Source organism: Xiphias gladius, chromosome 18, assembly GCF_016859285.1.
Source record: "Xiphias gladius isolate SHS-SW01 ecotype Sanya breed wild chromosome 18, ASM1685928v1, whole genome shotgun sequence".
In the NCBI taxonomy this organism is placed as follows: domain Eukaryota; kingdom Metazoa; phylum Chordata; class Actinopteri; order Istiophoriformes; family Xiphiidae; genus Xiphias; species Xiphias gladius.
The window spans coordinates 29,679,081-29,692,124 of NC_053417.1; the positions used below are offsets into that span (position 1 = coordinate 29,679,081).

Here is a 13,044-nt window from a genome sequence, read left to right on the forward strand (position 1 = left end):
GGAGGATGGGAGGAAATCCACTGTCCGTTAACACACATACCATATTCCCAAAGTATTGACTTAACATACACACTCACTTTTCCTGCCTGAACGGTTTAGAGAAAGGGTTTTCAAAGTCTGACACTGTGGGCCCCCCCAACCCTGCTTTAGGTTTCGGAACTACAGATCCCATAATGCTCTGGGGGATGTAAACAGGAGATATAGTGCTGCTTAATGTTGAGATCCATTTTTTCCTCGGAAGACAGAGCTCGGAGCTCGGAATCACATCACACCCGAGTTGACCAAGTTCCAGTACAACAAGTCGGAAGGTGTTTTATTTCACGGGGTGAGGAAGTGGGATTTTCTCTAGCCAGGTTAGCCGTTGTTAGCAATACCAGTTGATAACAACACAGTACACGGTTTTTGGCACGTACAAACACCGCAGCAACATGTCCACAGATGGAGGCTGGAAAGTACTGTGTGTACATTTGATTTAATGAGACACAAATAAGACAGAAGTGCTAATAAACAGTATATTACTACAGCTTGCACTTCCTCTTGATAGGCAGAGCCACCATCTTGGATTTTGAGGTCGGGGTTGGTGAGGTTCTTCTGACTTTCCAAGTCGGAAATCCGACTCCAGGGAGTGTTCCAATTGAAATTTCCGACTGGGAACTTTTGAAATTTCGACTTCCCGCTTCAAATTTGAACGCACCATAATGTTGCTATGGATTCAACGAGTTGCTGTGGTGTCGGCTACAACTTGAATTTTGAATTTTTTAGCCTGAATTTGTTTTCATTAGTCAAATGTGCCCCCTGTTTGCAGAGCACCCATGGACGTACAGACAACTGTCACCGGATCACTGAGATACTGAAGGAAACTTAAAAACAGGATGATTCTCAGCTGAGTTCTGCAGTTGTAGCATCACGATGGACATTGGAGATGGTGATCTCGTCAGACAGTGTAGGTCACACTGATTCAAAAAACATCTGTATTATGTGTGCGTTTTCAGATTTGACTGAGTTATAACTTGGAGAAATGTGCAATTTTTGACGCGATTGGGTTAAAGTATCTTAATCACCTCCATGAGCTGTGTCCTGTGCTGGTGATTAGCCAAACTACAAAAACGAACTTCCTGTTGTTTTTAAAACACCTGCGTTCACCTGTCCCATTTTTTAGCCCACATTTGTTTACATTTTGTCAAACCAGAAACATTAAAAGTACGCAGAATTCACTAGTAGCAGCTCCTGTGGGTTTAAGAAAACTGAGGCAAGATCTGCAGTTATGAGGAGAATCTTTTTTCTATGATATCTAAGGATTTATGCAGAGTGGACATGAGAGACAACGATCTCCCCAGAAAATGTAAGTTACAATGAATCTAACAACAAGTGCCCACGTCTCAGAGGCAAACTGAGAAGCAGTGCGATTTTTGATACAATCATGTTAAAATATCTTAATTACCTCCATCAGCTCCAACATCTGTCCCTGATACCTCACGCAGTATCTTTGTCTCACCTGTTTCCCTCCACACCTCACCCCCTTCAGCTCTCCTCTGCCCCCCTGGGGAGGCCTCACAGCTCGAGAACCCCCGGTCTATCGTTTTAAAAGCGTCTGGTTTGGTTACCCCGGGTTTGAAGGCGGGCAGTCCCAGTCCGACTCCAATCGTGGCCTTGTTGGGGTTCACCACAGAGTTATAGTGAATGTTGCGGTGGTAGCTCACTCTGATTGGCTCATCGTTGTTCTGGTGGATGCCGTGGAACGTGTTGATTGGCTCTGTGGCAGAAGGAGGGGGGTCAGGTGCGATTGGCTGATGACAACAGATCTGTAGGTTGTCACTGGACAGTGAGACTCACCTGTGCTGTACTGGTACACCTCCACCGGTCTGTTATACATCTCAGCCATGGCCTGCATCTCAATGTGGTTGCCATGGCAATTGTTTTTCCTCTTCCTGTTGATGTATGTTGTGAAGTCCTCTGTCACGTAGTTGGAGAAATAGTCGGCATTCTTCATCTAAAGAAGGAAAGAAACCTTTATCAACACAGACGGTGAACTCGTGCCTGAACAAACGGTGTAGTCAAGACCTTAGAAAGAAAGAAAGACGATTCGTCAGCTGAAAAGTCAGAGTCGCAAAGAAGTCCAGAAACACCGAGAATGTTTTTAATAAATGTTGTCGGCTTTCAGGTGAGTGTAAAGTGAGAGGTCAGAGGTCAGAGGTCAGAGGGACTCACCAGGTAATCCATACAGTGTTTCCTGACCACTTCATGCATATCTTGATCTCCATACACCTGATCAGCTGAGGGAGACAGAGACAGAGAGTTTGGGTTGGATGTTGGAGTTCTTCCTGCACTGGACCAGTCTGGGTCCAGTGCTGATCATCTCTGCATAGTTTACAGCTTAAACTGTGTTTACGCACAAAGGCAGAGATATGCATGCGTCGTGTCGGGTTAAGCCCTGAGGCTAATGAATCTCTTTTTGAACCTTTTATTTCTCCTGGTAATTTTTTATGTAGAAAAAGTTAGGTGGGATCAGCAGCTTCTCATTTGTTGCTTTCTCCAGTTAAAACAAGGACGTTAAGATGAATCAGCAGGTTAATGTGCTCTCGCTAATCCGCTGACTGGACTCTGCCAAAGACTGTTTGCGAGTGAAGACGCGTCACTCTAACATCTCTGCGACAGCTAGTGACCCGTGTTTTTATAGTTCAACAGAGTGGAGTCTGATCAGCTCATGCATCAGATCACTATCTGGAGCTCATTAAGCTCTGAGTTCTGGATCAGGAGCTCCAGTATTTGGATCGAGTAGTTTGTTAAGAATCAGGTGTAAAAGCGAGTTTGTTCCAGCTGTTATTTCACTGTATCACAAAAAATCAGTATCAATCAATAATCAATATATCAGATCTTCTGCTGCTCAGTTCATTTTCAGGTTGGAGCTACAGGTCGTCAGCATTAATTTGGCTTCATTAGTGTTGATGTTGACTCATTAAGTAGCTGCCACTAAAAACTGTAGGATTTCTGTCTTCTGGTCCAACAACAGCTGATCACAGGTCTGAGGTGGATCTATGACTCGGAGTTATTTACATAGTACACAGCAACAGCGAGTCCACCCCAGGTCAGTATCACGAGCATGTTAAGTAATTACAAATCCTGTCTAATGAGAGCTCCATGTTAAAGAACCAACTGCAACTTAAGTCAGCGATCTTTAGAGGTGCCGGCAGGTGGACTTTGTTTCATTTGGACAGAACACACAAGCTGTTTCCCCCCAGTTTCCAGTCTTTATGCTAAGCTAAGCTAAGCAGCTATTTAGTTTATCTTAGATTTTACATTTATTTGTCAGGGACCATGTCAAAAAACCATTTATGACAATCACAGAGAAAATTTTGTTTCGTACCAGATTGAGCTAATAGCTAATTTGCATCTGCAGGTAACTAGCGCAAGTTCAACAAACAACAAATGTGAAATCTGAACATCTCGGCAACACAGAAAAACACAGGATTTCTCTAAATGTGGAAAGGTTCCTTTAACTGGCAGTTATGTCTCATAGTGAGATTCAGTAAAAACATGAGCGAATGTTTTGGCGCACGGAGACTAAAAATACCACCTCTTTCTTTTCAGTCATTCACAAATCTATTCTGAATCAAATCCTGATCTCCAAAGATCCCCATGCCTGGTAGGCTGCTCTACGCAAACACACACACACACACACACACACACACAAACAACACACAAAATGTCACACATACTCTCTCTGCAGCGGTATGCAAATGAGCATCACTTTGGTTCCATTTCCAGCAAGTCACATGGTCTGTCACCACGGCGGTTCTCAGAACCCCCCCAGCAACTTCCTTTTTTCTCATCAGTGGTGTGTTTGTGTGTGTGTGTGTTCAAAGTCAGTTGTGATTTTGTTGACGGAGCTGAAGCTGTTGAGTGATGACTGATGGACCACACACACACACACACACACACACACAGAGACAGATACGGGGGTCACACTCATAACATAACTAACACACATGGTTGAGCAGCAGCAGCAGCAGCAGGTGTGTGAATCAAAAACACACAGAGGGAATCTCCCAACACATCATCCAGCCTGAGAGTTTGTGTTGGAACTATGGTTGAAATCATTATCAGGATATTAATGACCTTTTCTGATGTGTATATTCATAACCACATGCAAATTCACATAAAAGTTAATCACACTGACGTACACAGCGAGTTTCCATCCACCTGTTTTTATTCACATAAAGATTTGCATTAAAAACCGCGAGTGACAAGTGAAAAAAAAAAAGGAAAAAAGTCAAAGTCAGCGTAAAAGGTGTTTGTTTTTGTGTGAGGTGTAAAGGTTGAAATGACTTTGAGATTTTGTGAATAAATGACGATGTACAGCTGAAGTGAAAAGAAATGAATCCGACCTCTGCAGCAGACAGACATTGAAAGGAGCCTGTCTTCAAACGTTAATGCTCTGCCACTGCTCATTTCATCGACGTAAAACAGGAAGATAGACACCAAAAGTCAAATTCAGTGTAAAAAGTGCTTCGTGTGTCTGGTGTAACAGCACTTGATCGAAAAACGCTGACGAACATGAAGCATGAAGAGAGGAAACCATCAGATCTGTGAGGAGACCGGAACCTTCCTCACATTAGAACATGAAACCTACAGAAACGTCACAGGACACGAAACCAGTATATTCCTTATGGGATTTAAATGGATTCAGATTCACCGCATTCAACACTGAAATCAAATTCAGTCACGGATTCGATACTGGATTCAGATTGGATAAAATGCAATCAAACCCCAACCCCACCGCCCACAAGGCTCACGAGAACTAGCAGCACCATCCTACGTCAGGTCCCACGTAATATTAAGAAACAGGTGAATTAATCTCAGTTCAAAAAACATAAACAAATAAGCGTCTGCCCCAAAATGTTCGAACTTTGGAGGCAAAGCAACCTAAAATTAAATGTACACTGTAGTTTATTTTGACTCAGTCCCACACACTGTCCTGCTGCCTCGATTACTCACTACAGCACCAGATGTGGATTAATCCACTGCTGGAAATAGTCCCCAACACCCGCCTTATTATACTTCCTCCTGTTTGTCTGATCAAAACTACGGTGAGCAGCTGTTTAAGGACAATTACTGAGACTTTTTTAAAAACAAACTAGCCTGCACATGAGATCTGCTGACTACAAGAAAGATAAATAATCTCAGGAGACTTGAAGTTTAAGGCACAACTGATGAAACACTGATGCATCGGAAACTGGCTTCTTTTGCATAATGAAAAATGAAAAAAAAAGGGGTTTTTTAGAAAAACAAAACAGGTGTGAGAGTCAGAAACTCACCGAGGGACTCTCCCTACAGAACACCCAGAGTGAGTGTGAGTCATTGAGTAAATCCCACGCACTTACATTTCCACTGATACGATCAGAGAGAGGAGAGGAGGAGAGAGGAGAGGAAACGAGGCCAGGGGACAAGGAGAGGAGAGGAGGAGAATATACAGTAAATGTGAGTTGGTTGCTGAGAAACACAGAAAAGATAGACTTCTGCAGAATTAATAAACCACCCACCCACATACACAGGAAGCCACGGCGAGCGCTCTGATTGGTCAGCCTGGACATTATTCTAAGAAAGGTGGGGGCTGGGCCTGAGAGAGGGGAACTGTGTCCGTCCGTTTGTTTTACTGCTGATGTCGATTAAGCTTTTATCTGAACCTCACAGTCTGTCTCCACCCTGACCACCAACAACAACAAGCCGCAAAGCAATCTGGGTACTGTAGTTCACTTACGGGTCAGTGACTGACAGCTGGAAGCATCAATAGTTGGCTTCTTCAGCTTATTATTCATTAAGGGGTTTAGTTAAACATCTCTTTCACGAATTATATCAATAAACCAAAAGAAAACATAAGGAGCTCCACTGTTGATCAGACACATTTACTCCTATGACTGAGCCAATTAATGGGCATGTAGAGAAAAGGAAAATACATTAACTCACTGAGTCATCAGGGTTTCTGCAGGTTCACCAAATTAACCACCAAATTACGACCTTTTTGTTTCCACACAAACTGACATTTAATACCTGTTTCCAGGAAATGTGAAAGTATGACATCAAACCAGTGGAGACAATAAGGCCAGGATTTACGTTTCTATCATATTTTTCTCAGGGCTTCCCAGCTGTACATAACAATAATACTTGTTAATATAATCATTCAATTAACGTGACCTGGACTCAAATAAGTGGCAAACTAGTCTTATCGCCTCGTGGTTGTCTTCGTCCTCCAACCAGTAAAGTTGCAGTTTACATCCAGGTCTGTCCAGACTCATACAATATATGTAGTGAAGTCTCTGAAGGGATTTAATAAAAAAAGGTGTTAACCTTTGACGTTTGACCTCCAAATTCTAATCAGTTCATCCCTGAGTCCAAGTGAACGCCAAATTTGACGAAATTCCCTCAGGGCGTTCCTGAGATATCACGTTCACGAGAATGGGAAGGACGGTAAATTACCCAACAATAAGAAAAACGATAATACATGAATGGATAAGTAAATAGTAATAATGTATAATAACTCCTAATGTCGTTTCAATCTGTATCTAACACACTGAGATTAGCTGTAGATACTGAATCTGAATTTTCCAGGAGCTGCAAATACTCCAGGTTCAAGATTTATAAAGCTGATCAGCTTCAATTATTGATCTGATGTAAAGGAAGGTGGAGAACTGGAGAAAGTGACTCCTGATCCCGTGGAGAGACGACGTCTCACTCTGCTGGGGTTGTTGGAACTACAGAAACACGCAGTCCACCTTACACAGTGATTTTCTCTTTTACCTCATAAACTGTCTTTGGCAGAGTCCAGACACACAAACCAACAACAGACAAGTTTCATTCTGGTCTTTGTTCATGACGCTACTGGCAGAATTAACATTAATCAGTGGAGCTGATATGACCTGCCCCCGGTGCTGTTTGTCATTTTAACCGGTGAAAGTGACGCCGGCGCCGGATGAACATGAGAAGCTGCTGCCTGAAGGTTTTCTACAGTGAGCTTCCAAGAAATAATGAATCGGTTAATGTCAGAGCTCAGCTAATTTGGTCAACTGGGGTGTTTATAAGAGGCTTCAGCCGTCAGAGTTAGTCAGAACCAGGGAGAATCCTACACACATCTGTGGTGGAGGGACAGTAACACAAGAGGGGGAGTTTCACCCTAAAAACTCCGACTTATTTGTCTAACTCAGACAGCTGGAGCATCACATTCACTTCATATACACTTTTGAATACATTTTTGCACGGGATGAGGTCTGTGGATTTTGTCCCCCATCGCGTACACTGAAAGCGATTTAGGACGGGATTTCTTATAATGTCCAGTGCCAACAGGATGAATGATCACAGCAAGAAAAACCTGTTTACATGTCCGTAGGACAGACCCGAACCTGTCCTTTAAGGTGAGCAGCGCTGGAACGCGAGCGGGCCGAGGTGACGAAACACAGCAGAGTTCGGTAAAGAAAGGATCAGGTACGGATCGGGCCGTACATCGGGCCGTCCCGGGTGGAGGTGGTGGGGGTGGTGATACTGCTACAGAAACATGAGGGGCTGTGAACGTTGAGACCCGGCTGTTCAGCATGTGTGTTTCTCTCTGCTGCTCACTGAGTGGAACATTTATCTCACCGCAGCCGGCCAATCAGAGAGCAGAGTGAGGTCGTATCGGGCAGACTGCGTCACTGGTTTTCTGCAGAAGTCTATCAGATCTGAAGCCCCGCCCACCAGCAGTCGGTCACGTGACTGACCGCGGAGCGCCTGGTCTACACACCGCTGAGCTCGGCAGGGAGGACGGGTTAAGCCACAACATGGACCAATCACAGTGGTGCAGGTGACGTAAGGTGAGCTCGGTCAGGTGTGACATGACATGTAGGTTGTGGCTTTATCTCCTTTCCCTGCAGAAGTTTACCTTCCTGTTTAGCCGGAAACTAACTTCCTGTCACAGATCAGGTTTAATGACACCGCATGACCCCCCCGAGCCTCCAGGTCAGTTCTCAGTGACCAGCTCCAGGTGACCGGACGGTGTGACCTCTGACACGTTAAAGAGTCAAGCTGTTTAACCGAGTCAGCGGTGACCTGGGTCCATAATCGATCCAACCTGCAGTAATGACTCTACAGAAAATAACTGAGGAACCAGTGTCAGAGTAAACCAGCTGTTGTCTGAGCAATGAGACACATTTATGGTGACTCCTTCCTACTCACAGCCAACTCTCAACGCCTCCCGCTTACACAAGAAGGATCGCCTTTAAAAACAAGAAAATAAAGGTCCTGTGACACAGTCTGACCGGCAACAACCGAGGTGGCCGTCTGCAACTTGGGGCGAGATGGGCCAATAAGAAAATGTTGCACTGGGGTTGGTCATTAATACCTGCCTTCACTGCCTTAGTTGATCAAAATTAGACGGCAGGTGTGACAGCTACGATCTCTGATGATGTAAAGTGGCAGTCTGGAAGATGTTCAGTTCAATAAATCGGTCTGTGACGGCGCCTGAGCCTATGACCCACTGGTGACAGTAATGCAGTATTTATATATTTGCAGTTTTACGAACTGGGCGTCTGTGGAGACGTTCTCGGGAAAAAAACGCCGCATGAAGGAAACGGAAGATTTCCTCCTGAAGCCGACGAAACGCGAGTTGAGTTTTATTATGAAGTAGTCACAGGAAAAGGAATGCGTTTGTCGGCGAGATCGGCACCTGCCGCTGCCGTTCTTTAAAAACGCGTCTACGACACAAGGCGGCGGTCATTCCGGTCGTTTTCTGGACAGAGGATCAGTCGAAATGTTGCCGGGAGAAATGGAAGAAGAAGAGCGGCTGTTAGATGAAGACCTGCAGGTGACGGGCCGCGCGCCTCCACCTCCTCAGCCGGGTAACCGGCTCCCGTCACTGTGACTCACGGAATGAAGGAAGACGGACGATGACCGCCCCACTTCTCGATTTAAACCACAATAGTTTGTTTTGCCGCCCCCAGAATTCTGGGGCCTGTAGTACTAAACCACATATCCTAGTGCTACCACTAACAACATTAGTCTTGTCCTCTAATTACCAGGTCCCCCCCATCGGTCCACTAACGGTTGTCAAACCCACAGTGCTTCACACGTCCCGGACGTAGGGTTTTTTCTGTCTTTAAATCTGAGCACCGGCAGGTTTTATCATCCTTATCAGTGCTGCGTGACACTTGTCAGTGTTTGTCCACGCTCAGCGTTTACTTTACTTTTGTGTCACTTCAGATAAAAACCGAGAACAAAAGTGTCGAACAACAGACAGACAGACAGACAGACTGCTGCCGTGTCAGAGTGTAAATACGGTTCACAACCAGCTCACCTCTGTGTGTGTGTGTGTGTGTGTGTGTGTGTCGGTCCCAACTATCAGTTTATCAGCACCATCCAAACACATACTATGTAAGTGTGGACTATATTGATCTGAAGAGAAAAGTCCACCTTAAACCCAGATCTGACTCTGGTGAGGCTCACACACACACGCTTAACGTGCTATCTTTGTGAGGACTGACAGAATGCATTCCCTAGTCCCTGAACCCTAAAACCAGGTCTGAACCCCTCACCAGCCCTCCTCACAAAGATAGTAGTACAAGTACAAGTACAAGTACAAGTACACACACAAACACACACACACACACACCCCCCACACACACACACACACACACACACACACAGCCAGCAGACTGATGGAGAAACAGTGGAGATTGCCCTTTACACACACTGTACCGTTTACACAAACCGTCTGGACACAAACACTCAGGCGGTCGGTGTTACAGTAAACCAGGTCAGAGGGCACTTTGACAGAGGTCTGCAGTGAACGGAAGTGTCGATCACACTGGACATCGGCAGGACGAGGTGCCAGAGTCCGAGCTGGAGATTTCACCACCGGATGCGAGGGCGTCCAGGCAGCGAACAGACACGCTCTGCGCTCCTGCTCCAACACAGTTTGTTTTGGTGTTTTGTGATTTTGAGACTTGGTTTGTCAAAGGTAACAACCTGCCGTGTTAGTTATCCTGTGCTGCTCTGTTCAATGATGCAACCAAAAAATAAAATTAAAAAAAAAAAAAAAAAAAAAAAGGAGGTTTGACTCATCGTTGGAAGTTCTGAGTCACTGATCTTCAGTGGACAGGACAAGTCAAAATGCAGCCTGAGTCACCTGATTGGCCGATGAGCTCCGCGGTGACTAACCAGTGAAAACATGTTCGACTGTCCCAGTGCTGAAAAGTCAGTGACCTCTGCTCTGTTTAACTTCTCCAAACGTTTCCATTAAAACGGCGAGGAAAAGGCTGCAGCTCTGTTCCAAAGGTCTTCAGGTGACCAGTCAGCTTGGGTCACAGGATCGATTGACGGGCGGATCATGTGAGCGATAAGCAGCGGCGTGAGTCAGAGTGACCAGAGGAACGCTGAGTCACGACTGGAAACCAACAACAAACTGCTTTCGTTCATTCGCTCACTCGGTCGCACCGGGCCCCCACTCACCCCCCAGTCCACTTCTGTCTGTGAACTGTACCAGCACAAAACTGAAATGATTAAACCAGCTTTGACACAGGGCCTCGAAACCGGATGATAAATCAGGAGCCACGGGGTTTACACACAGTCAACCCGAAGCTCTCGGGGGAGTCTCACTGAGGAAGACTAGTGAGGAGTCTGTGCCCTGATCTTTTTCCAGAGATCAGAGCTCTGCAGTTACAGTCCAGGCCAGACAAGACCAGAGCACGAATCAGATATGTCCGATACGTTTGACTTTTGACATATTTCCCAGGTGGAAAGACGCAGTCTTCCTGATGTAGTCAATGCGCTTTCTGAGGTTTAAATCACTGATGCTTTTTGCCTCAGGCTGAGTCTGCTTGGCCAAAGTCCACTCAGAATTTTGTCTCTATTAGAATCAGCACCAGTAACTACAGTTTCATTTTGGTTTAGTCCCAACTTGATTTCTATGAACCGTTATACATCCAGTCTGTAACATCTCTAAGGCGTTCTGTCCAATTGATTTAAACGATATGTACGGTGGTGTGTCGTCCCTGCAGCTGTGGAAATTTACACCGTGTTGTTGTCCAATTTCACTGAGTGGCATTTTTTGGACGAAACGCTGTCACGTGGAATAAAAACATAAATACTGGGAACGAGACGGCGGTGTGCAGGTGTCATTTTGTCTTTTTGTGCAGACGATTGTCATCCAGCACCTGCAAAGACTTTGTGGATGTGCATTTGCCACCGCATTACTGCCTCCTCACGATGGCCACTTCCCCCATTCTGCACGGTAATCTCGCCTGAGGTAAGGAGATAGGTGAGTCTATTCAAGTTCATTAAGCTCAAGAGAGGAAACTGTGCGAAGAAACAGAGGAGACGCAGCCGAATGCCGACGGAGGTCCACACCTTCCTAACACTATCGCACGAAATAGCAGTTTTCACAGGGACATTAGTTCAGGAGCTCAACTAGCCAACAAATGAAAACATTAGAATTGAAACACAACTGACCAATTAATAAAAGGCCCGTCACAAGCGATGCATCTACAAAAAAGACAAATTACACAACACATGAAACAGAAAGTTAAAAATTACATCCAAATATCCCATAAAGCCAAACATTAAATAAAACCCCTGAAGTGTTCTGGAGCATCTATAACTGCCAATCACACACTTTAGACCTCTGAAAACACCAGACAGGCAGTGACGCCTGGTCCCGCTGTCCCGCTGCTTCCGTCCTCCAGAGCAAACGCACCAGGAGTCAAACCAGCACCAGAACCAGCGGCGGTACCGCTGCTGCCAGACGACAGCGTCAAACCCGGCGGGCCTGAGGGGAAAAAACCTTTAGGGATGAATTACAGGGTTTCCGTGACAACACGCTCCGTCACACCGAGGAGGCAGATCGGACAGGTCGGTCAGCTGAGTGAGGGAATCTGCTTTTGTATGCAAAGTCAGCGAAACCAGTCGGACTGGCCTCACACAGTTACTCCATCGCGTCAACATGCAGACAACTTTCCTCTCTCTCTCAGGGAGAGAGATATGGGCCGCCCCCCTGAGAGTCGTCCCCTCAACGCATCGGTCAGGGTGACGCCTCTCGACGACCGAACCGCCGGGCTAACGGGGCTGGAGACGGAGGGCGGGGTGACTGGTTTCCGTGGGACACTGAGCTATGACCGAGACGCTGGCTCTGGCCGTGTGGAAATCTGATGCTTTCACCTCTCAGACGATGGAGACCGACATTAAAATGGGAGTGTTTGGGTAAAACATGAGCGGTGGACTGCGGTGGTGCGGGGCAGCTGAACCGAAACTACCCGTGCAGGCTATGAAGGTTTATTGAATAAACGACATCGGTAAAAAGGTGGAGCACCTGACCAATTGAAGCAAAGATGACCACGACCTCGTCAGTCTGGTGACCCAGACTCCTGTTCTCTGATCAGGCGTGACTAGCAACAGTGCATGCTGGGACTTATCAGTATGCCGGGAACACGTTTCTGACCAATCAGATGTTGCTCAACGGGTCTGAAACAGGAGACGTGTCCAAATGTTTGGAGGAAAAAAACCACAAACACATCTGACGTACTGTATCTAACACTGACTGACACACACACACACACACTACGCGTCTCTGGTGTCTGAACTTTATTCTGCATGGTTCTGGTCCAGCATCTCCACAGCCCTGAACTCAGTGTTGTTGGAATAACCTGATAAACAGACTGAAAGTGCGTTTGTTTCCCTTCTTTCGGTCCGTCGGTCTGACTCCGTCTTTCTTGTTGGGAGGAGGGTTCATGTGTTTCGTTTTCCTCTTCCTTTGTCGTGCACTTTGTCTCATCTCTACATGTTCTTCCCTTTTCTAGATATTATTACTGATGCTTCTTCTTCAGAACACCTTCCCCACACTAACCTACATCAGCCTCCATGACTCTCATGTTTTACCTGTAACACTCGTCTTTCTTCATCATCTCTGATGTGAAAACGTTCAGAAAACAGTAAAAGCAATTTCCACCTAATGATTATTTAGTGATTATTTTTTCAATCCGATCGACTAATTAGTCTATTAATTGTCAAAAAAATAATGACAAGTGG

General features: G+C 45.7%; 1 protein-coding gene across 3 annotated transcripts in view; it reads right to left on the reverse strand.

Annotated features, from left to right (window-relative positions):
- otud5a (OTU deubiquitinase 5a) overlaps positions 1-13,044 on the reverse strand; it is a 29,543-nt gene that overhangs the window by 6,889 nt on the left and 9,610 nt on the right. For all 3 annotated transcript variants that reach the window (XM_040152121.1, XM_040152120.1, XM_040152122.1), the window contains exons 3-5: positions 2,209-2,273; positions 1,834-1,990; positions 1,605-1,753 (exon numbers count right to left, since the gene is read on the reverse strand). In XM_040152121.1, the coding sequence (XP_040008055.1) occupies positions 1,605-1,753; positions 1,834-1,990; positions 2,209-2,273 (371 nt within the window). The remainder of the gene's footprint in view (positions 1-1,604; positions 1,754-1,833; positions 1,991-2,208; positions 2,274-13,044) is intronic.